Source organism: Streptopelia decaocto (assembly GCF_964273445.1).
Source record: "Streptopelia decaocto genome assembly, contig: HAP1_SCAFFOLD_50, whole genome shotgun sequence".
In the NCBI taxonomy this organism is placed as follows: Eukaryota; Metazoa; Chordata; class Aves; order Columbiformes; family Columbidae; genus Streptopelia; species Streptopelia decaocto.
The window spans coordinates 233,916-256,233 of NW_028115722.1; the positions used below are offsets into that span (position 1 = coordinate 233,916).

General features: G+C 52.9%; 1 protein-coding gene across 1 annotated transcript; it reads left to right on the forward strand.

Moving 5' to 3' along the window:
* Positions 1-4,237: 4,237 nt before the first annotated feature.
* On the forward strand, positions 4,238-10,155 carry LOC309452638 (uncharacterized protein). The gene is made up of 3 exons (XM_082077283.1): positions 4,238-4,525; positions 5,920-6,250; positions 8,568-10,155. Exons 1-3 carry the CDS (start codon positions 4,453-4,455, stop codon positions 8,632-8,634), a joined length of 471 nt encoding a protein of 156 aa, XP_081933409.1. The 5' UTR covers positions 4,238-4,452; the 3' UTR covers positions 8,635-10,155.
* Positions 10,156-22,318: the final 12,163 nt, after the last annotated feature.

The following is a 22,318-nucleotide window of genomic DNA, read 5'->3' on the forward strand; positions in this document are numbered from 1 at the left end:
ATCAGTGAGGCCGTGCACAGGGCTGAGGCTGAGATCCAGGGACCTGGCCAGCAAGCGGTGGAACAGCGGGACCTGGCCCAATGTGTGGATGTTCCAGTGGCAGCACCAGCACCTGCAGGACTTGAAGCCACTGAGGCTCGTTTGGCAGGAGACAATGAGGGACAGGCCAGCACAGCCCCTCTCGTCCCAGCTGCAAAGGACGAAGAAGAGAACACAGTTTCTCCAATGTCTGCAGAGCATGGAGTAGAGACCAGCACAGACATGGCCTGCCCAGCGCAGGGCCCAGCTCCACGGCAACGGCCTTCCCGGTTCCGGAGGGCGCTGCGGGCTCTGCGCAGGGCTTTCCGCTGCAGCTGCACCGCGGGACAGCAAGAGGAGTAGAGCCCGGCTGCCAGCGCCACGCGGGTGCCTGCGCAGCGTCCACGCCAGGGATGGGTGCATGGACAGTGACCGCGGGATTCACCTGCCCTGAGGACATGGTGCTGCCAGCCTCTGCTCGGCCTTGGATTGTTTTTAGAAATCATTAAAGCCGATTAAAAAAATGACAGTTTTCCCCCTGTGCTCATCTGTTCCTGCTCCACCTCGGGACAAAGAAGGCTGCAGGAAATCTCTGTCCTCGGGGTGTCCCGGCATTGGTTGCGGGAAGCCCTGGGCTGGTGCTGCCGCAAGCCGGCAGTTTGGCTGGATCCCCCTCAAGCTCCCTTCCCACCCGCCTGCCTCCAATTCCAGTCAAGGACTTGGAACATTTGAGATCTATTGCCGACTTGGCCTGGTTGACCTGCACCGTACGGCATCCCCTTCGTCTCACAAGGAACCTCCCCATTGCGGGGGTGTTTCGGAACACCTCCATGAGCCAATTGCCCCTCCATTTTTAAGTCCGTCGCCTCCACGGTGCTGGTGCTCTTCCATCAACGGCAGCAAGTGCAGCACTGTACCCTGTTAGTGAGACCGTCCCGGCAATGCATAATCTTGGCTTTCATTCCAGTCCCACCATCAGGGCATTCCCACTGCCCTTGGTGTCTCCTTTCACAGCCATGTCAATAACTTGCCAGGAGCAATCACAAGCCTTGTGTCTCTCATTCTCTGGACCACCACACAGCTCGGGGATGCCAGCAGCCCCTTCCCTTAGGGACTGCTGCATGGCAGGGTGCTGAGCTCTTTCATGGATTCTCTGAATTAGTTTCACTTGTTTTTCTTCACAGCTGATGAGAATTTTCTCTGTACAGCCCATCCAGGGTCCCTTGCCCTAGAGACTGGAGGTCGTAGGTGTGCTCTGCTTCCCCTAGCCCAGCTGTGGGGCCCAGGAACAGCTGCACTGTGTGTCCTTCTGCACTTGCCTGACTTTTTTTCCTCCAAAGCTCAGCTGTTTGCCCCTCTCCCACAGGCTCTAGTCCCTGGAGGCTCTGCACTCCAGGTGGAGCAGCAGCAGCTGGGTGTTGACAGAGGGTAACGTGTGGCCCTTCTTTAGCTTATCAGGCGGCCCTGATTGCTCGTCTCCAGGCTGGTGGGGCCGTGACTGCTGCCCTGGGAACTGCTCACTGCCACGCTCTGACTCCTGCCTCGACACCAGCTTGCTGCCATGTCGTGCTTGCTGCCTGCAGCCCTTCTTGCTGCCTCGCCGTCGTGCCTGCCTTGTTTGCTGCCTCACTGTTTCCATCTCTTTTACCCACCTATTCTGTGTATTGATGCTCCGCTCAGATTCTTCAGCAGGGGACTTGTAGATCTCTGCCAGAGCCCTCTTGCTCCAAACTTGACCCCTCTTGGTGACTTGGCTGGTTCTTTGGCTGGTCCAGATGGTCCCCTACTCGGGGCTGTAGGCCACCCTCTGCTCTGACTTTGTTATCTCCCTGAATTCTGTGCTGAGCTCCTGCTCCTGGCAGGTCTGCAGGTTTGCTCCAGCTCAAAACCCTGTCCCGGAGGTTCCTGCCTTTGAGAAACACGTCACTGCTGGCCTGCTGAACTGCAGCACCCACCTTACTGCACGAACCTCCACCCTCCTGGCTTTCTTGTGCCCCGGTGCTTGGGCACCACCTCCTGGTTCTGGTGCCAGCAGGTGTTGGCTGCTGTAACAGTGCTGGTGTTGCTGGCTTGCGGGCTGATAACAGGCGAGACCCTCTGCACCCACACGTGGTGCCGGGATGGGGTCCCTTTCTTCTGCCGAGGGACTCCCAAGTCAGGAAAAGCCGGCTGCTCGCCCCCTTGCTGGAGAGCTGAGCCTTGATCCATCTCAGGGGACACTGGAGGGTCCCCCAAACACCAGCAGCCCCGCTTCACACTGCTGAAGGCATCGGGAGGGGACCAAGGGGGCCCAGCCACAGTGAAGTGTGACCTCATTGTGTTTCTGCAGTTGCTTGGGGCTGGAATACGCGCTGCATCCATGTCCGAACCTGCCTTCTACGGGAAGCTCTCCTCCATGGGGTGTTTTCAAACCAGTTTGGCTTGGTTTATTTTTTGTGTATACCTATATATCTCACTCCAGGGTTTCCTTAGACACCACCACACAAAGCTCTGCATAGGGTTTTGCTGTTGCAAAGCAGCTGTTCTTGTGGAAACGCCCTTCACTCCTCTTCCACACTGCTAAGGTGATGGAAACAATTCAGGGGAACGGAAAAAAATCCTCACCCACCTCGTACTTTATGTGATAAACCCTATGCAGCCCTCTGTGGTCTCCCCTGTGATGCAAAGCCACGTTTTAGCCACATTCCCATCCTCTTGAGCTCATGGTAGGAAGCTGCTCTGGTAACATTATTAAAACCCAATTCTTTGTCACTGTCATGGGCTCCTTCGTGTGCCCTCACAGTCCTGCAAATGACCCATGGGGCCAGGGAATATGTCAATTCCATGAGTGCCCTTTTTGACCTGGCATTTGGATTTTTTGCACCTGTGGCAGTTGCACATCCCCCTGAGATCTGGAGCCTTCACTGGGGCAGCTGATGGCTCTTTAGCACCTTTTGTGCCCCACTGTGCCTGTCCCCACATACACACCTGGGGTGGTACCAAAGTGCTGACAGTCACATCCTCCTCTATCCCGGGGCAGGGTGACTTCACCTCCACCTGCTGGGGGGGCAGGAGGGGTGAGACCCTCAGCCAATTGGCGGGGTCGTTAACAAAGGAGGTGCCCAGAGTAGCAGGAAGCTTCTGGACCATGTTCTAATGCCCACAGCCAGATCTGACCAGACTATAAAACAGGGTCCCTGCTGGAGGCCCCCTTGGAGTGGTCTTCTCACAGTAGCGGGTCTGTGAACCGGAGCCCTCTCCTTAGACTGGGACGCTGTCTAAGGAGATTCCTGGGATTGAGAGCGCCTCACCTTCTCGTTTGGGTGAGTCGTTATTTACTGGATATGTCCGTAAATGAGTCCTTGCCCAACCAGGTGAGTGATTATTTCTTGTGGGTACCCTGGAGTCAGAGGGCTCTGGTTTTGTTTCTTGTGTGTGCGTGCACGCTGTGGACCCTTATTCTTATTTTGCTGTACCCCAATAATCTCCTCAACTGATATACAAACCTGTATTTTATGTTGTCGGAGTGCTAACTAATTGCATGAACCCTGTTTCTGGTCGGTTTATTGGCTGCACTTCTCCGGCCAGAATAAAGTCTGTTTTGGAACTCATTGTCTGTCTAAAACTGACTTTGAGGTGCCTCTGTGACAAAATTTACAGACCTCGCAACTGCTGCACAAGCCAAATCATTCTAGAATGACAGGGTCTAAGAATCTGCTACCAGTCCTTGCAAGCTCTCAATCTCCTTTTGCTTCCCTGGCACACTTCTTCCCCCCTCCATGCAGTTTGGTTTCAGCCTAGGGAGCAGACAAATCCTTGGAAAAAGTAGGCATTCTTTTCATGTCCTATGTCAGCACAGGACAAGAAGAAAATCCCAAAGTCTCAACATCTACATCGCCCTAAGTGGAAGGCCAACGTGTCCCCACCATCCACCAGCGTGATGTGCCACTAGTTCATACACGATTTGGTGATTTTGAGAGAGACAGAAGAAAACATGCACCAAAAATTAGAAAAAAAAAGTCTGAAAGCTTAACAAAGAAACATTTGTAAAGGGAACCGTGGCAAACTGGGCAGGTACCTGAGAGGCGGCGGGAGGCATTGCCTGTGGATTTATTCCTGCGTGTTGAGTCTGGCCGCTCTAGGAAGGGGAGGGGAGAAGACGAGAAGGAGGAAGCGGGACTGCGGAACCAGTAGCCAAACCCGCGCTCCCCCACCCTGGCCCCTCCTGTTCCGAGGAGGCGCCGCTCCCAGCCAGGGCGGGTTCCCCGGGCTGCGGCGGGGCCGCCCGGCCGGGTCTGCGGGCGGCAGCCGGACACTCTGGCTTCTGTCCCAAGGTCACCCCGCTGAGCGACAGCGGCACAAGCCCGGAGGGGCTGCGGGAGGGGCGGCTCCCGGTCACCCCCCCGCCCCGTCCCGGTGCCTCATGGCGGAGCTGCCTCCGCTCCGGCCCCGCCGATGCTGCCCGTGCTCTTCCTCCTCCTCCTCCTCGCCTGCCCCGGCAGCTCGGCGGCCGGGCTGGGGATCACAGGCAAGTCTCTGCTCACCGGGGGACAGGGGGGTCCCTGGGTCCCCCCGGGACCGCATGCCGGGTGGGTGGTCGTTCACGCTCCGGGGGTGTCCGTGGATGTAGCACCGCGCGGTTTGGGGTGTTTTGCTGACTTAGGAGCTGCCGAGTTGTCAGTTGCAGCAAGGGCAGCCGTAGCTCAGCAGCGGGGCTGCATCTCGCCGAGCTTCTCCCCCGGCTTTAGGGGTGCAGGACCCTTTTTCCTGACTCGTTTTTGAAGAAGGGAAGGCAAGTCCTGGACTTGGGCACTCCTCAGCCCCATCTTTTCCCCGGAGAAGAACTTTTCAATGAGGATCGGGAAGAGGCTCACTGGCTTTCCCGTTTCTTAATGCCATTTTTTGGCACTGATCCAATGGGAAAGTGCTTGTTTGTGGGGAGGGCTCCTTGAGCTCAGATTTGTGCCTTTGGTAGAGGGGGAGGGAGGAAAAGGACTCCTGAGTGGGATCGGGGAGTTGTCCCCAGGTTCAAGCTGCTGGCGCTGTGCAGATACACCAGCTGAACGTTTAAGGCAAAGAACTGCATTTTTCGGGTGAGAGATACAAAGGGAACTCATATGCAAATGTTCGGACTTTCTGCTTTTCCATGTTGTTGCTTAAATCCAGAAATAATGAAGCCCCAGCGCCGCTGTTTGCAGAGCTGCTGAGCCAGGGCGGGTGTTGCGGTGCAGGGGGGTGACTGGGGCTGGGCCCCCCGTGCCCAGCCAGCTGCTTGATCACCACCCTCTTTGGCAGGACAGGGAAGAGAGACCATAATGAAGGCTTGTGGGTCAACATAAGGGCAGGGAGATCACTCAGCAATTACTGTCATGGGCAAAACAGACTTCACTCGGGGAAAAATTAGTTTAATTTATTTCTAGTCGAATCACAGTATGGAAATGGGATTCTAAAACCACCTTCTCCTCACTACTCCTTTTCCCCGGGCTCAACTTCATTCCCAAATTCTCCACCTGTGGATGGATGTCTGCTCCCCTGTGGACCTCCATGGGCTGCAAGAGCATCTCCTCCCATTCCTTTTTCAAATGGTCTTGGTGTCTGCAGGGCTGTTTCACATATTCTCACTCCTCTCTTCCAGTGGCTGTCGTACAACAGTTTTCCCCCCTTATTAAATATGTTATCCCAGAGGCACTACCCCTGTTGCCAATGGGCTCAATCTTGGCCAGCAGCAGGCCCGTCTTGGAGCCAGCTGGCATTGGCTCTGTTGGACATGGGGGAAATCTCTGGCATCTTCTCGCAGACGCCACCCCTGCAGCCCTCTGGCTGCTAAAACCTTACCAAGCAAACCCAATACATACAACCGCCTCCCAGGTGCATGGAGTTGACTCTCAGCGGCTGCAGAGTAACATCTGATTTCTTTTTCAGCCCGCACACTTTCTCCATGCTACTCTGCTGACCTCAGGCCAGCATCACAGAGACTCGTCTCGGCTGTGGGCTGCACTGTGCTTTTGACAGTACCACCAGTGAACGCCAGCGAAGTTGTCTTCTGGGAATACAAAACCGGCTCGCAGGAAGGAGTCATCATCAATTATGCTTTTGATAGACCTGCCAACGTGTCTCGTCCCTATGAGAATCGCACATGGTTCAATGAAACGGATTTCTCGCTGCAGATCGTGCTGCAGCAGGGAGATGACCAGCTGTACCGGTTCAGGTCCGAGTTGGAGGCCACAGACTGGTTCCAGCTGACAAAAATTAGGTAATTCTGTCCAGCACAATCCATCATCTTTATCTTTCCACCTCTTTCTGGCATTAATAATGACTAGATAAAACCCATCAGGACAGATACTGAGTGTGATAAATGACCAAGACTCCGATAATTTGCCAAACAAGAGTCTGGTTTATTTAATAGGTGAATTAAACACATACACCTTAAGTTTCTGATCGACCTCTTTTATTTCCTTGGCTAGCCCTTCTCGCACTCTGAGTCCGTGGTTGGTTGACACTAGGGGTCTTCTCTCACTCTGATTGGTGGTTGAAGAGTTCCTTCTTCCTCAGTGCAGACTCCAGGTTGTTACTGAGGGGTCTTTTCTACCGAGTTCCCCCCCCGCTTCCCCCGTGGCAGCAATCTCGGGGAAGGCCACCTTCTCCTTCACGTCACTCCCTCCCACCTTTCCTATCCACATGTGCATATGGTACAAAACAAGTTCCACAACTTTTTACAGAAAACTTAACTATCTTTTCATTTTCTTAAGAGCCCATGCCTTATTTGGTTATATCTGTAAACAACAGCACGAATCACAGCTGCATTTCTCACAATTCCCCCTTTTTCTTTATTATCCCCTTGATTCGTGCTTTGGCCTCAAAGTTAGCTAGCACCTCCCTAGTGCCGGCTAGGTCCAATTTTGTGTTCTCTTTTAAAATCAGTAATTTATACCCTGTTCCTTTTGTTGCCATTTCAGGATCTATAGGCATGGCTGAGATTTGCATGCCTTGGACTACTGAATGTATTAACCAAATAAAGTGCGGGATCATACATGGCATGAACAGTAAACCTAGAAATGCACATAGTATCATGAACCCTATTTTCTTTCACCAGGCTCCCCCAAATAAGTTATCCCACCAGTGGCTAGTAAGTATAGAATTCCATTTCTGTACTGGTACGTGTGCAACTCGTTTTTTCTCTTCTGCTATTTTCATTATGGCTTCCCCATTATCATCTATTTCCAAACAACACTCAGAAGTATTCCATTTCCCAAAACCCCCCCTCTTCAGCTAAAAGATAATCTAAGGCTACCCAATTTTGGTACACTGCGGCTCTGGTTTGAGACAATTGTCTCGCTATGAGATTCAGTGCCTCAGCTGTGCGGTTGCTTGTTATTTCAATCACTGCTTGCAACCGAATAATTCAGTTTAGCATATATATTGGGGTATGGTATCCCCAGCTTCCATCTTGGGCCCAGGTGGCTGGATCCATACTAGTAATCCTTCTGGGCTTACACTCTCTCCTCTCCAAGGCCACTGTTCTGCCATTTGACACCCCCCACATATCCAGCATAAGGTGACATTTAATTCCCGGGCTATCTTTTCCATAAGATCTATAAACAGGTTTTTCCCTACTGTTGGTAATTGGAATTCCTTGTCTTTTTGCCTTATTTCTTCATACCAATCACTGCTTTTCTGTACCAATTTCTGCTTCTCTTGCTCTCTTTTTAAATCCTGAGTGGCACTCTTAACTAACTCCTCCTTATACTGATCTTGCACTCCCCCTCTATCTGAATAGCCCCACATACCAGCTTGTGTAAAACGGATATTCTGTTCTCCCCTGGGGCAGGAGACAGAGCCTACACCGAGTCCACCTTTCCCTGGGTTAGTTGCTACCCATAATTTCTGCCCTTGGATTTCATAGTTCTCCAATTTTGTTCTATCTTAACATCCAGAATTAGTATGAGTGTGATAATTTAGAACATATTGGGTTAGTCCTCCTATTCTCACGCACTCGTCGCACTTGGTACAGGGATTAGCCAGGCTAAGTTGGGAACAATAAGTCACCACTCCTAGCAAGAGGATCAGGTCCAGGTTTCTACACCCTCTGCCTCTCCGGCCGACCAGGTTGCAGCCGGCAGCCGAGTTCGTCATCTTCTCAGCAGCAAGGGTGGTGTCCCCATCTTTCCTATTTCTGCTGTTAGCGTGGTGACTTTTTATCGCTTCCCAGCTCTTGGCCTTCACTTCCCAGGAGTTGCTGCGTAGCTGGATTTATTTAGTGCTGACCTACATACTTCACAACCCAAGCAATTGCAGAGATATAATACATCGCAGGTCCTGAATATCAAGGAACAACCTTGGAAATTCACTCATAGTCCATCTGGTACGAAAACATAGCTTTTTGTTATATTTATATGTTTAACTTCAGTAATTGGTTTCCTGAAGGTTTTTCTTTCCAAATCATAATTCGTAGCTTCATCGAGTACTCTTTTTGCCAACCCAACAGCACCAGCCTCTACCTGAGTTAAACAGAGCAGAGAATGAAAATCAGCAATTCCTATTATGTGTTTTGAGTAATTTATTTCTGATAGTTACAGGAGGAAAGAGCAGCCCAAGAGGGCAGGATGGTGGAACGGCCGCTCTGAGCGGCCCCAGTGAGTACAGCAGGCAACGTGTTCTGGGTCATGGTCACCAGCCGGATTTCAAGGTGTTGTGGTTTAACTTGAGCCAGCAATATAACAGCGACAGCCGCTCGCTCACTGCCCCACGATCCCCAAATAGGGGAGAGAATCAAAAGGGAAGAGAGAAACTTGTATGGACATAAACACAGTTTAATAAAATAACAAAACAGCACTAGTATACTGCTATTACTAATATCTATAAAATGGAAATAGAATAGAAAATAGAAGACATTTGATGCAATTCCTCACAACTCCATCTGCACCGAGCAGCCGGTCCCAGGAAGCAGCACCTGGTCCCAACAGCCGATCCCGGAGACAAGAGGGAAAAAGGCAGAAAGGCCCAGAGGCCTCTGCAAAATGGCAGTATGGCAAAAGGCTGGAATAAAGAAACTCCCAAACAGAACTGCCCTGAACAGGTCTCTGTCCTGGCTCTGAGAAAAACCCCAGCCCGAAGATCCTGACTTTCCTTAAATACACAGCATGACGCTAATGGAATATTCTCATGGACCAGTCTGGGTGTCAGTCAAGCTCTGCCCCATCCATCCCCCCTTCCCAGCTCCTCACACCCGCAGGCAGAGCTCAGACCTTGGCTCTCAGACACCAACAACTAAAAATTTTAACTCTGTCCCAGGTGTTCCTCTTGTTCTCAAACTAAATCCAAACAACGACGGTGCCAGCTCTGAAAAAGAAAGGCTTCTAACTGCATGGAGAAAATTGACTCACTTTCCAGGCGTCTCACCTGCACAAACCAGATTCTAAAGGCTGATGCGCTTCCCCGGGCACAAACCAGCCATGTAGCCAAAGCATGAAAACTCTGCCCCATTGCTGCCATGGCTGTTACCTGAAAATGATTCCCCTGTGCTGCTGGTGCTCAAGGGGGACAGAACACAGAAGAGCATCCACCACCTCTGACTAATTCTTGGAGCTTAATCCAGCAACAACCACAATTCTCAGCTGCCCAGTGCTTTACATGGAAACGCAAATGCAACAGGCAGTGCTAGAATCTGGATCACAGACATTTTGGGTTTTTTTGAGCTTGCTTTCACAAGCAGAGCAGAATTGGCTCCAACTCAAGTGGTATCTGCCCTGTTCAGCTAAACATCTAGTTTGAGTTCACCAGGGGCACAGGAATTCCTTTGACTCACTTTCTGCAGAGCAGAGAGACTCAAATGAAATGACATGTGAAAAGAGCCTTGAAAAGCTTCCTAGACCAGTGTGTGCCTGGAGCCCCCCGTGCTCTGCCTTGGCCTACACCACGTCGGTCTCTGGATGAGGACGAAAAGCCTTGTGACCTTTTGCATACGGCCCAAACAAAATAACAACTACCTGAGACACTTGTACTGAGTAACCCTAAAATACAAATCTCTTTCCATGAGAATGGTTTTTATACTGTACGTACACAAGCTGGATATGACTAAATACTTTAAAGCACCATCAGCCACTCCCTGTAATCTGCCTTTAAATCTGCTTTAAATATGAAAAGTCTTTACCTTTGCAGACCGAGTCAGGACGATGATCTGAAAACCAAAGATGCTGTGTATCTAGTCAAGCTCTGTCAGGGTGGTGTGGGGAGGACGTGACTGTGAGCAACTGTGTGTACGTGGGGACAGGAACAGTGGGGTACAAAAGGTGCTAAGGAGCCATCAACTGCCCTGTTGAAGGCTCCGGATCATGAGGGGATGTGCAACTGCCACAGTGGGGCATTGTGACGTCACTGGTGATGTCACAAAGGGCCCTGCCCAGGCACCCCTATAAAAGCGGGGCCGGGTTGCAGAGCTGCATCCTCTGGCAGGACAGGGCGGCGGCCAGCCCACCATGGCCTGGTACCAGCGAAGCAGGAGCCGCAGCCGCCGCCGCCGCGGGCGCCGCCGCTACCGGAGCCGCTCTCGCCGCCGCTATGGGCAGAGCCGACGCCGGCGGTACAGGAGGAGCCGCCGCCGGCGGGGGACACGGCGCCGCCGCCGCTGAGCCGACCCCAGCACTGGCGTCTGCGGAACCGGCAGAGCCCTGGCCATCACCACCGCCACACCAGTGCACCACCACGGCTTCACCAATAAAGCTGGAATGATGGCACAACGTGTGCGTGTGTCTCTGGTGTCCCTGTGGGCCAGCTGTGTGTCCCATGGGTGCGTGTCTGTGCTGGGCACATATATCCCATGGCTGGCGTGTCCAGGGCAAGCACATGTTTCCCTGCTCCTGTACTGGGTCTGACTCGCCTCAATGACTCAGCCCATCTCTGTGTCCCAGCCCATTTACGTCCCAGCCTATCTCTATGTCCCAGCCCACCTCCATGTCCCAGTCCGTCTCCACATCTCACCACATCTCCACATCCCAGCCAGTGTCTGTGTCCCCAGCCTATCTCCATTTCCCTGCCTACCTCTATGTCCCAGGTCATCTCCAGGCCTCCTGGAAAATTTTCCCACAAGAAAAAAGTGGGTGGCCCTGTGGCATCCCCAGGGATTTTGGGCTATGAAGGCACCCAAGAGTGGCCCTGAGCAGGCGGGCAGGTGCCACATGCCAGGTGTATTTCACAATTTCTGCTCCATTTTTCCATTTTCCACAGGACATGGCTGGGCCAGGCGGTCCCTGCTCCGCAATGGTGGCTACTGCAGCACATGGTGTTGCGGCCGCCGTGCCCGGCCAGGGCCCACAGCAGCATGGGGACAGGTGACCCGGGGCGGGGGCAGCAGCGCAGGCTGAGCTCAAGTGTCACCAGCATCACTGCCATGTGCAGTGGCACCACTGACCCTGCACGCCACGGTACCAGCACATTGTGACAAAATGCCTCGTCATGTGGGCGTGGCAGCCGAGCACCCCCTAGGGGAGGTGGAGCCTGTCAGCCCTGGCCTGGTCACTGCTGGCAGTAGTAGTAGTGGTGGTAGTGACGTAGTTTAGGTCAATGAGAAATCTGGTTTTGGAGAAGCCCGTAACCCCCAGAAGTGTCCGTCCCAGATGTGGATGCCTGTCAGTGTGATGCCCCATGATAGACCACCATGGCAGCTCATCTCCTGGGACCTGGTTGCACACACAGTCATGTGTGTGCACACAGACCCCAAAACGTATGTACACATGCACCCACATAGATACATGCTCGTGCACATACACACCCATGTGCACACACACACGTCCAGACCCACCCACACGTGTATACACATGCACACGCAGACATTTGCACACACACCTGTACATTCTCATACAATCACAGAATGTCAGGCTGGAAGGGACCACAAAGATCACTTGGCCCAGCCTCTCTTGATACAAACCCGGTCTAGATGAGCTGGCCCAGCACCCGGTCCAGCTGAATCTCAAAATTGTCCAACGTTGGAGAATCCACCACTTCCCTGGGGTTATTATTCCAATGGCTGATGGTTCTCGTGGTGAAAAATTTCCCTCCTGAGCCCAGTTGGAATCTCCCCAGGATTAACTTGTACCCATCGTCCTTCGTCTTTTCCATGGGACTCCTTGTACGAAGGGAGTCTCCATCTTTGGAGCCACCCTGGAAACACTGGAACATGGTGCTGAGGTCTCCCTGAGCCGCCTTTTCTCCAGGCTGAACAAGGCCAGATCTCTTAGCCTTTGCTCATATGGTGGCTGCTCAGTCATTTCATCGTCTTTGTGGCTCTTCTCTGGACCCTCTCCAGCCTGTCCAGCCTCAGCAGGCAAACACTTTGCTGCCCAGCATTTCCCTGTGACTACTGTGTCATTTATCACCTCCCTCACTGAGTGCAAAGACAGTGTAAAAATCAGGTGCATGGGAAAGTTCCCCTGGTCTCTGCTGATGCTCATTCTGTCTCATGTGCACCCTGAAAACACACATTGAAGCAGGAAAGCAGATCTGAGGAAGGTCCTAGCCCCGGATCAGCCAGGTGATGTAATAGCACAGCCTCCTGATGTCATAGTGCGTTTCCATGACGATCCTAGGCTGTCCCCAGGGTCACCTGGCTGCTGACACCATGTCAAGGCAACAATAAACCATGACAGATGCTCTCTGTTAATTCCTCCCCCTCCCTCTCCTGATGGAAAAGATGATAAGGAAGGAAGAAGGAAGAGAGTCTTTTAAGTTGGAAAGGTTTTAAAAAGCTTTACTAATGCTACTAATAAATAGAGAAAATGATACAAAATATACAAAACTCAATCTTGAATGTCCATACGGAGCTGACGCCACTCCAGTGGCAGCAGAGCTAGGAGCTGGCGTGGCTCCAGCAGCTGCAGGGCAGGCACCCGAAGTCATGGACGGGACTTCACAGTTAAACCAGATACTGGGTTCAAGGATGCAGGGTCTGGATTGAGGCCTAAGATCTCAGGCAGACAGTCAGGTTCCTCTCTAGATGCTGGCCGTGGTCAAAGATAGTGAGACCCTCATGATCTCCCTCTTTTATAGGAGGCATGACGATTATGGGACGGGATATGCAGTTGGTCAGTTTTAGTCACCTGTTCTGTACGCTCCCCCTTGCAATTATGTCTCGTTATCAGTTAACCTTGGTTACCATAGTAATAAATCTAAACGTGAGCTTCTTCAGCATTCCACTGGTCATCTTATCAGCTTTCAGAGTACAGCATCTGAAAAACATGCAGGCGAAAATTCAGAAAAGTGCGGTTACCTAGAAGGCATTAGAAGAATTTAGCTGAAAGGAAAAAATCACTAAAAGAGAAACGGGTCTTGTTTTTACCAAAACCCAGACACACCACAACCTCTCTTGCCAGACCTCTGGCTGCCCTCACTGCTCACCACGCTCTGTGATGGAGAGACAAAGCAGGCGCAGACAAGTTCATCCTCATCCCACTCGATGGCTGCGGTTGAGACAGGTGATGTCCTGAGACTGCTCCTTTTCTGCCGTAGTTCAGCGTCAGTGATGAGCTCCATTGTACCTGAGGGGATTTGTATCCCCAGGCCTTGAACAAATCCAGTGATGGCGAATCCACAACTTCTCTGGGCAACCGCTTCTTCCGAAGCCCTGCTACTGCTCCCCTGACATCCAAGCTGTCCTAGCCTCCAGAATTCCTTGAATCTTCACTCTATAGCCCAGCACTGAATTTCACACCCACCACCTTCTGCTGCCTCAAATAAAAAAAAGCAGCCTAATTCAATTCAGCATGACCCCACCTTACCCATGCTATTTAAGGGCTTCTTCCTAACTTTAACACGCTTATTGCCACACACACAGCCTTTTCTCTTTGTACTCCCATGTGGAGCACAAACACTTCCCTCTTCCCCTGCAGGAATGGGACCTCACTCAGGAGCTTTGTGCATCCTCCAGGCCACAGATGTTTCCTGAGGTCCACCCAAGTGTGAGGAGTGATGAAGGGGAAAAGGGCAGGTTCAGCTCCTGGGGCATGGTTGAGCACAGACACGCCCAGCAGTGGGCATTCCCCATCTCCTAGGCTGAGGTGGGCACACAAGAATCAGCCCTCATTTGCACAGGAGGGACTTTGCTTCCTGCCATGTTCCTATGTGAAACCTCCTTCTCCTACTTGTCCACCTGAAGAAATCGACTGCTTTCAGTTTCCAGACTCAGAACTGGAAAATGGTTGTAAGGAACCAACAGCCATCAGCTTGTTTCTCACTGATCCACCCCGATTCTCTTTCCCAGACCTCCATACGACCAGTCACAGCTGCTCAAGGCCACTCTTCAGAGGAGTCTTTGAGGTTCCTGGATCATTCCAATGCTTATTAACTGTCCTCCTGGCTCCCTCCAGCACTCATGATGAGCTTTCTTGGCCATAACAGGGCCCTTGTGACCATGTCTTCTGCAGTGGTTCTCTGTTTATGATCTTCTGTGCAGAAAATGTGGTCACAGAAAAACACCAAATAAATCAAAACAGATGCTGAGTGAATTGCCAGTAAGAATCTGTCGAGGGTTAAGATTGCGGGGTGACAATAAAACCCTGGCAGATGTATTGTTAACCCCCTCTCCACCCCCCACTTCCCTCTTTTTGCCCCTCCCTCTCCCCCCTTCCCACTCAGGACAGGCGATTGGGAGGGAAAGAAGGACAGAGAGAATAGAGTTGGAAAAATTAAAAGTGTTTTACTAATGCTACTAATAAGAATAGAGAAAATAATACAAAATAGACAAAAGCAATCTTGAATGTCTCAGCAACTGCAGAGTCGGCAACCAAAGTCCTGGATTAGACTCTGCAACCAAGTGGAGCTGGATTCAGTCTCTCACTAGGCCTCAGTTTGCAGGGACGACCAGCAAGGTCCTCTCCTAATGTCGGCCATAAGCAGAAGGGAAAAGGCAAAAAGGCAAAAAGGGGCGAGATCCTCGTGATCTCCCACTTTTATTGGAACTATTCACGTGAATGGAATGTTATACACAGTTGGTCAGTTTCTTGGTCACCGGTTTCTCGTTGTCCCTCTCGCGAGATGTCCATCCATGCTTATCAATAAGTTTGCATTCCATTGCTAGGTTTACCAAAACGTGTGTCTGGTTCTCCAGGAAAATGCAGTTAATATGAAGCTTTAGCTGACAGGCAAAATTCACCAAAAGAGAAACTTGTTTTTAAGAAAACCAGGACAGAACCAGGCTCTGCTTTCCTTGCAGGGAGTCCATCCTTGGAAGGAGATCCAACCTCTGCTGCTCTGGAGAATGAAACCAGCAGTGTCCATGCCACCTGGGGACACAAAGGGTGACTTTTCAAGCCTGCCTTTTGTCTGAGCCATGTTAGATATGTACTTGTGGATGGGGTGTTATGCTTTATATAGCAAATAGTCATTTATTGCCATTGCCCAAAATGGCTACCACAAATGCAGATCTCTTTGCTGCAGATATTTATACCGGGCAATTGAATGCTTTTTCTGTTGCTGTAGATACTGATATTCTTGGGGAAATCACAAAAACACTTGAAGGACAATGGAAGGATTACCATCTTCTTGGCCCTCCAGTGCACTGGCTCCTCTTTGCCAATGCCTCACTGTCACTGCCCAGGGTCTAGATCTGGTGAAGTATTCTGGATATAGTGTAAAAGGTGCTGAGCAGAGGGGGAGAATCACTTCTTCTGGCTGTGCTCCTGCTCTTATGGCCCAGGAGGCTGTTGGCCACCTTTGCTGCTGGTTCCTGCTTTCCCTAGTGGAACTCAGGGACTACCAGAGCCACTTCCACAGGGCTGCTGCCCAGCCACGCAGCCCCTGGCCTCTGCCACTGCAGCCTGGAATTCCCCTGACCAGTTTTTGAGTCTTTTTAGATGTATGCAAGATTTGCTTTCTCCAGTCATGATGACCTTCCAAAATGCATCAGAGAACCCCTGCTATGACATCAGCCTGGTCTCTCAACATCCCTGGATTCCTCCCATCTGGTCCAATGGACTATTAAGGGTTGAGCTTTCCTCAATAACCTCTGACTTGATCTCCATCCACTTCTGCATTTGTCTGGGATTCTGCCTGGTAGGCACATGGAACTGGGAGAACTTCATGCAAAGGCAAAAGCCAAGAGTACCTCACACCTTAGCAAATTCATAGCCCAAAATCCCTGGGGATGCCACAGGGCCACCCACTCTTTCCTTGTGGGAAAATTTTCCAGGCGGCCTGGAGATGACCTGGGACTTAGAGATGGGCAGGGAAATGGAGATAGGCTGGGGACACAGACACTGTCTGGGATGTGGAGATGTGGTGGGATGTGGAGATGGACTGGGACAAGGAGGTGGGCTGGGACATAGAGATAGGCTGGGACATAAATGGCCTAGGACACAGAGATGGGCTGGGTCATTGAGACGAGTCAGACCCAGTACAGGAGCAGGGAAACATGTGCTTGCCCTGGACACGCCAGCCATGGGATATATGTGCCCAGCACAGACACGCACCCATGGGACACACAACTGGCCCACAGGGACATCAGAGACACACGGACACGTTGTGCCATCATTCCAGCTTTATTGGTGGAGCCGTGGTGGTGCACTGGTGTGGCGGTGGTGCTGGCCAAGGCTCTGCCGGTTCCGCAGACGCCAGTGCTGGGGTCGGCTCAGCGGCGGCGGCGCCGTGTCCCCCACCGACGGTGGCTCCTCCTGTACCGCCGGCGTCGGCTCTGCCCATAGCGGCGGCGAGAGCGGCTCCGGTAGCGGCGGCGGCCGCGGCGGCGGTTCCGGCTGCGGCTACGGCTCCTGCTTCGCCGGTACCGGGCCATGGTGGGCTGGCCGCCGCCCTGTCCTGCCAGACGATGCAGCTCTGCAAGCCGGCCCCGCTTTTATAGGGGTGCCTGGGCAGGGCCCTTTGTGACATCACCAGTGACGTCACAATGCCCCACTGTGGCAGTTGCACATCCCCCCATGATCTGGAGCCTTCAACGGGGCAGTTGATGGCTCCGTAGCACCTTTTGTGCCCCACTGTGCCTGTCCCCACGTACACACCGAGGGTGGTACCGAGGCGCTCACTGTCACGTCCTCCCCTACCCCGGGCAGGGTGACTCTTCTCTCAGCATACACTACGCTACAGTTCTTTATTTGGCAAAAATTATGTAATTCTGTCCAGCACAACCTGTCATCTTTATCTTTCCACCTCTTTCTGGCATTAATAATGACCAGATAAAACCGATCAGGACAGATACTGAGAAATGCACGTGGCCCATGGTCTGTCACGTTCGTTAGAGCTGCTGCTGTTTTGAGATTCCAGGAAGCGGAAACTTCTCTTCAGCGACTTTAAAATGGAACCTGTTCTCAGCAGCCAAGACTTTTCCTCTGTGACAGGACAGAACACTCCGGCTGTGGAATCCACAGGCCCTTAGTGCTGCTGCAGCCAGCGAGTGAGGTGACGAGCGAGCGCGGACACCGTGTGACCGCGGGACGTGCCGATCGCACTTTGTGCTGCGGGTTCAGCGGCTGCGGAGCGGGGGAGGGAGAAGTTTATTTGAGAGCCGAGGCTGATCTTCAGTTCAGTGGATTTTCCACTGCACTGAGCCACCATGACGGCATGGCTACCCAGAGACTTTTTTATTTTAATAATGGTTCAACTCAATCAGATTTCGTATAAAAACTTGGTGGGTCATGCGAATAATGGGACAGCTCTGGCGGGGTCCTGCCGGCAGCGCGGCTCGCCTCGCCTGTCCCGGTGACACAATTTCCGGCTGCAGCGCTGGGCCGAGCGGAGGCTCCTGAGTGGGTCCCGGGGGCGAGCGGCGGGTCCGGGGGCGAGCGGCGGGTCGAGGTGGGCAAGCGGCGGGTCCGGGGGGGGGGCGAGCGGCGGGTCCGGGGGGGGGGCGAGCGGCGGGTCGAGGTGGGCGAGTGGCGGGTCCGGGGGGCGAGCGGCGGGTCCGGGGCCGAGCGGCGGGTCGGGATGGGGGCGGGAGAAGCGCCCGCGGCCAGGGCGCGCGCACAAAGGTCCGTGTGCGAACAGGCCCTTGGAGCCCCCGGTCCCGGGACCCGCCGGAGCTGAGCCCACAGCTGCCGGCCTGTTGGTGCTTGTGCAGGGGGCAGCGCAGAGGCCGCCATGGGAAACCCGGGTGTCCCCAGCACGTTCCTCTTGGAGCAGCACGTGGCCTGTGCAGGATTTCTAAGTATTAAAAAGGACAACTGCAGTTAAAATGCTTGCAGTGCTATTCTGGGACACATGGACTTTGAATGTATGCATTTTTCGGTAAAGAGAAAAAGGGTTGGATCTATTTTCTCGTTCTGATTGTTGGACATGGCTCTTCTAGAGGTGACCCATGTCCATTGGGCCTCTAGGGCATCTTCTCTGACTCAGCACACCAAAATGTGCCTGCGTTTTGTTTAGGAGCCCCAGCTGCCAGGGGTGGCTGCTGGGTTTGTGGAACTGTAAAGAAAGCAGCGCGGGCACTCACAGAAACAGCACCAAGTTCTTGCCTTGCTCCTCTGGGGCTGGGGGCTCAACACACCCAGACAGGACACGCTGCCTTTCCCTGGGGGAATTTCTGGAACACAGGCTGTTTGCTTCTGACCAGAGGTGTCTCTCTGGACTTTTCTCATGACACCTGTCTCCAGCTCTGGAGCTCAGGCCCATGAACAACTCGATTTTAGGCCCCTTGGTCCTGCATCTGTGACAAGTCACGCTGCTCTCACTCCAGCTTCTGCCTGATTTCTGACACCTGTCTTGGTGCCCTGCCCTGGACACTTTCCCTGCTCCAGGTTCAGCCGTCTAACAGGACTCCTGGGAGCCAAGAGCTCCTCTGAGAAAGGAATGAGAAAAAACAAACAAACAAAACTTGTAATGGTGCTTTTTTATTTTCCAAAACTAATTTGATTTTCAGATATTATATACCCTTGCAAATGATTTCTGCAGCATTTCTGCTCTGTGGATCCCAGCAGCCTGAATCACCACTTGTGACATCATCTTTCCTGCAACACGAAGATCCGTAACATGGCAGCTCAAAAAGTCGTATGGCAACACTATTCAAATGCCAATACAATTCCTTTCTTTGCTCTGAACTCACTGCGGTAGCAGATCCTACGCCATTGATTTACCACGGTACATTTTGAACCTTCATAGAGATTACTAAGCACCGCAAGGACATTCTTGTGTATGTACTTACTCTAATGAACAAATAGTAGAGAAAATATTTTCACTCACTAGGTGGCAGGAAAAGTCCATTTATATTTCAAGGTTTGCTGTGATGGAAGGCACAACTGATCCTCGAACAGCCTGAGGGTTGTTTTTCCCAGAAACGGATGTGGCTGTACTTCTGCTGCAGGAGAAAAGAGTTGTCATCTGTTGTAAGCAGAACAATAAAAATGGACTAAATGGAGCAGGACACGGTCTGCTGCTGGGACCATATTACCAAGATTTTGTGGGACCATGTTCTGATATTTTAGAGCTCTTAAAGTTATCTCCAAAAGTTATCATGAGCTCCAGATAACTCTAAAGTTCTCCTGAATTAGGTCAATTGAGCTTTCACGATGTCAAACTGTTACCAGATGAGCAGTGAAGCCGTTTACTTATTGTACTGCAGCCTTTCCATGAGATGCTGGGCAGAAAGTTACTGAACTGACATGTGGTTGAGTTTCCTTTCCTGCACAACAGGATAATCAGGTCAATCCCCAATGAGATGAGCTGTACAAGTGCAAATCCTACACCAGACTCTCTTGCCATTAATGGACGTGGGTCCTTGGGAAATAAGGAGCAGGAAATCAAACCCAGAAAGATTCCCAGCAAAAAATGAAAAACTACAAGTCTGGGAACTGGTGTTCTAGACTGCTGTCACTGCGCTGCTCACACCATCTCCCAGCTGTTTGTGCATTTGAAGGTGTTTCACCCAGATTCAGACATTGACAGCTGGGTCTCAAAGCAGCATCTCCAAAACACGCCCCGTTTGGACTGCAGTCAGTACAACTGGGCCATCCCCTGAGACACACTGCGGTCTGGAGCCAAAGCCCAGCCCCCGGGCATTAATGCCAAAATCCCCAGTGTCGAAATGGGTGCGATAATGGAGAGCCCAACACCAACCCTGGATTTCCAGCAGGTGGAACTTAAATACAGGGCAAACACACGTTGCGGGACTTTCTTCTCAATAACTTATTTTGCAGTACTTCAGGAAGCAACTAAAAGCAGAAATTATAAACGTGGTCTACGTATTCAAAATCAATATAATCCTGATTCAATACGACAGATGAGTGATCTTCACCCATGACTTTTATGTGTTCCCTGAGTACCTGAGCGCAGTTCACGTGAGAAATTCCCACGGTTCAGATGATCGTTACCTCTTCCCACCACCTCCAAAAACCCGATATTTCATCTACAGATGTGGCCATGACCCAGAGAGACATATCAGCTTCTACGCTTACATAACAGACCTCCCTGTCAACACGGCCGTATCAAGAAATCAAGGATCCAAAGCACTCTGAGATCTACAGCATTTACCTGTGCATTTGGGGAACGCTGGAAAGGGCAGTTTTTCCCAACTTTGCCCATTTTGTCAATGCCGAATGTCAGCAAAAGGCACCAGCATGAAGTAGCTGGTGCCTCCTGCAGCCGCCCAAGTCACCAAAGGCGGTTGCCGGCCAGTATAGAATGTTACGTTTCGAAAGCTCCAACTGCTCCTCCAGCTCCTGATGTCAACATCATGGCGCCAGGAGACACGTCCAGTTTGAACATCTTCCTTCATCTCCATTGCTTCAGTGTAAATTACAGAAAATAGGGCTATTTCGGAGTCTCCCATCCCAGTGTTTCTTTAATGAAAAATGGAACAAACCCATTTGCCGGGGCTTAAATAATACCCACCCCCTTGCTGAAGGAGCTGTGGCCTGAGAAACAAACCTTTGATACTGCAAAGACAAATCTTATTGACCGTTTTTTAAGCAAAACCCTTCTGCCCAACGTTTTTCTTACTGTAGCTCTTTGGATGGAGGGTGTTGGGAAGGTGCTTTAAGACTGAGGTTTTATTTCTCATGACTCCACTCAGATTTGATTGGTAATGAACTAATTTCCAGTGGTGGAGTCTGTTTTGCCTGTGGCAGTGATGGTCAGTGATGTCTCCCGTCCTTATCTCAGCCCATGAGTGCTTTGTTTCTCTCTCTCCTGCCCAGCTGAGGAGGGCAGTGACAGAGCAGCTTTGGTGGGCACCTGCTGTCCAGCCAGGGTCAGCCCAGCACAGCTCCCGAGGTTCATCCCGAGGCGCAGAGCCCGGGAACCACCCGGAGGCCCCTGTGCTGACGGGGCCAAACCCACACAGCGAGTTCCCCACGCGCCGGGGCCCGCGCATCCCGGCCCAGCCAGGCGTGCGGCACCGGGCGAGCAGAGAACAGCCCGAGGAACGGCTGCCGGGCCACGGCACCAACGGCACCGCCAGGGCGCGCTGCCTCAGCCCGGGGCCGAAAACAGGCGGGCGGGGCGGCCCTGACACAGCGGAGCCGCTCTGGAGAGAGAACGGCGCCTGGAGCCCTGGGGCTGCCCCAGGCCCGCGGCCGGGCTGGGCGCCTCCGAGAGGGGAGGCTCCGCCTCGCTGGGGCTGCTGGGGAGGTGCCCGAGGCCACCGCGCCCGCCTGTCCCGCCCTGTCCCGGGCCGCCCTCCCCACGCTCGGGCGCGTCGCGGGGCTCCTGGCGGCGGGCGGGCCGGACTCCATTTCCCGTGGGCAGCGCGGGGCAGTGCAGCCGCAGTTCCGCCCGGCGCTGGGCCGGGTTGGGAGCGGGCGGGCTCGGGTGCCGGGGCCATGAGGCGGCGGGCGCGGGGCAGCGGGAGGTGCCGTGTGTGTTGGTGACCGAGGTGAAGGAGGCGCCGTGGGCCCAGCGGGAGCGCCAGGTGGCCGAGGCGGAACGGGGCCGGGGCCGGGGCCGGGCCCAGGGGGAGCCGCTGGGCCGCGGGGAGCGGCGCCGCACTCGGGGCGGAGCGGGGTGGGCAGGCAGCGGCACCGGCCGTGTCAGACCCGCCCGGGCTTTCCCGAAGTGTCTGCGCCTTAAATGTGGGAGACAAAGCTCGTTCGGGAGCCATTTGAGCTCAGACTGGCCTGAGTTGGGAGTTGGAAGGACCCACAAGGATCATTAGTCCAACTCCTGTCCCCGCACAGGACACCCCACAGGTCACCCCGTGTGTCTGCGGACGTTGTCCAGTCTCTTCTTGAACACTGTCAGGTTGGGGCCATGACACCTCCCTGGGGAGCCTGTTCAGTGTCCAGCACCTCTGGGGGAAGAACCTTTTCCTCATGTCCAACCCAAACCTCTCCTGGCACATCTTCTGCCATTCCCTGGGTTCTGTCATTGGTACCAGACAGATCAGCGCCTGCCC

What these genes read in the sequence shown, in the direction of transcription:
- LOC309452638 (XM_082077283.1), top strand. Translation starts at nt 4,453, where the DNA reads ATGCTGCCCGTGCTCTTCCTCCTCCTCCTCCTCGCCTGCCCCGGCAGC. An exon ending in GGCCGGGCTGGGGATCACAG is followed by an intron (nt 4,526 to 5,919) that starts GCAAGTCTCTGC and finishes TTTCTTTTTCAG; the next exon opens with CCCGCACACTTTCTCCATGC. An exon ending in TTCCAGCTGACAAAAATTAG is followed by an intron (nt 6,251 to 8,567) that starts GTAATTCTGTCC and finishes TATTTCTGATAG; the next exon opens with TTACAGGAGGAAAGAGCAGC.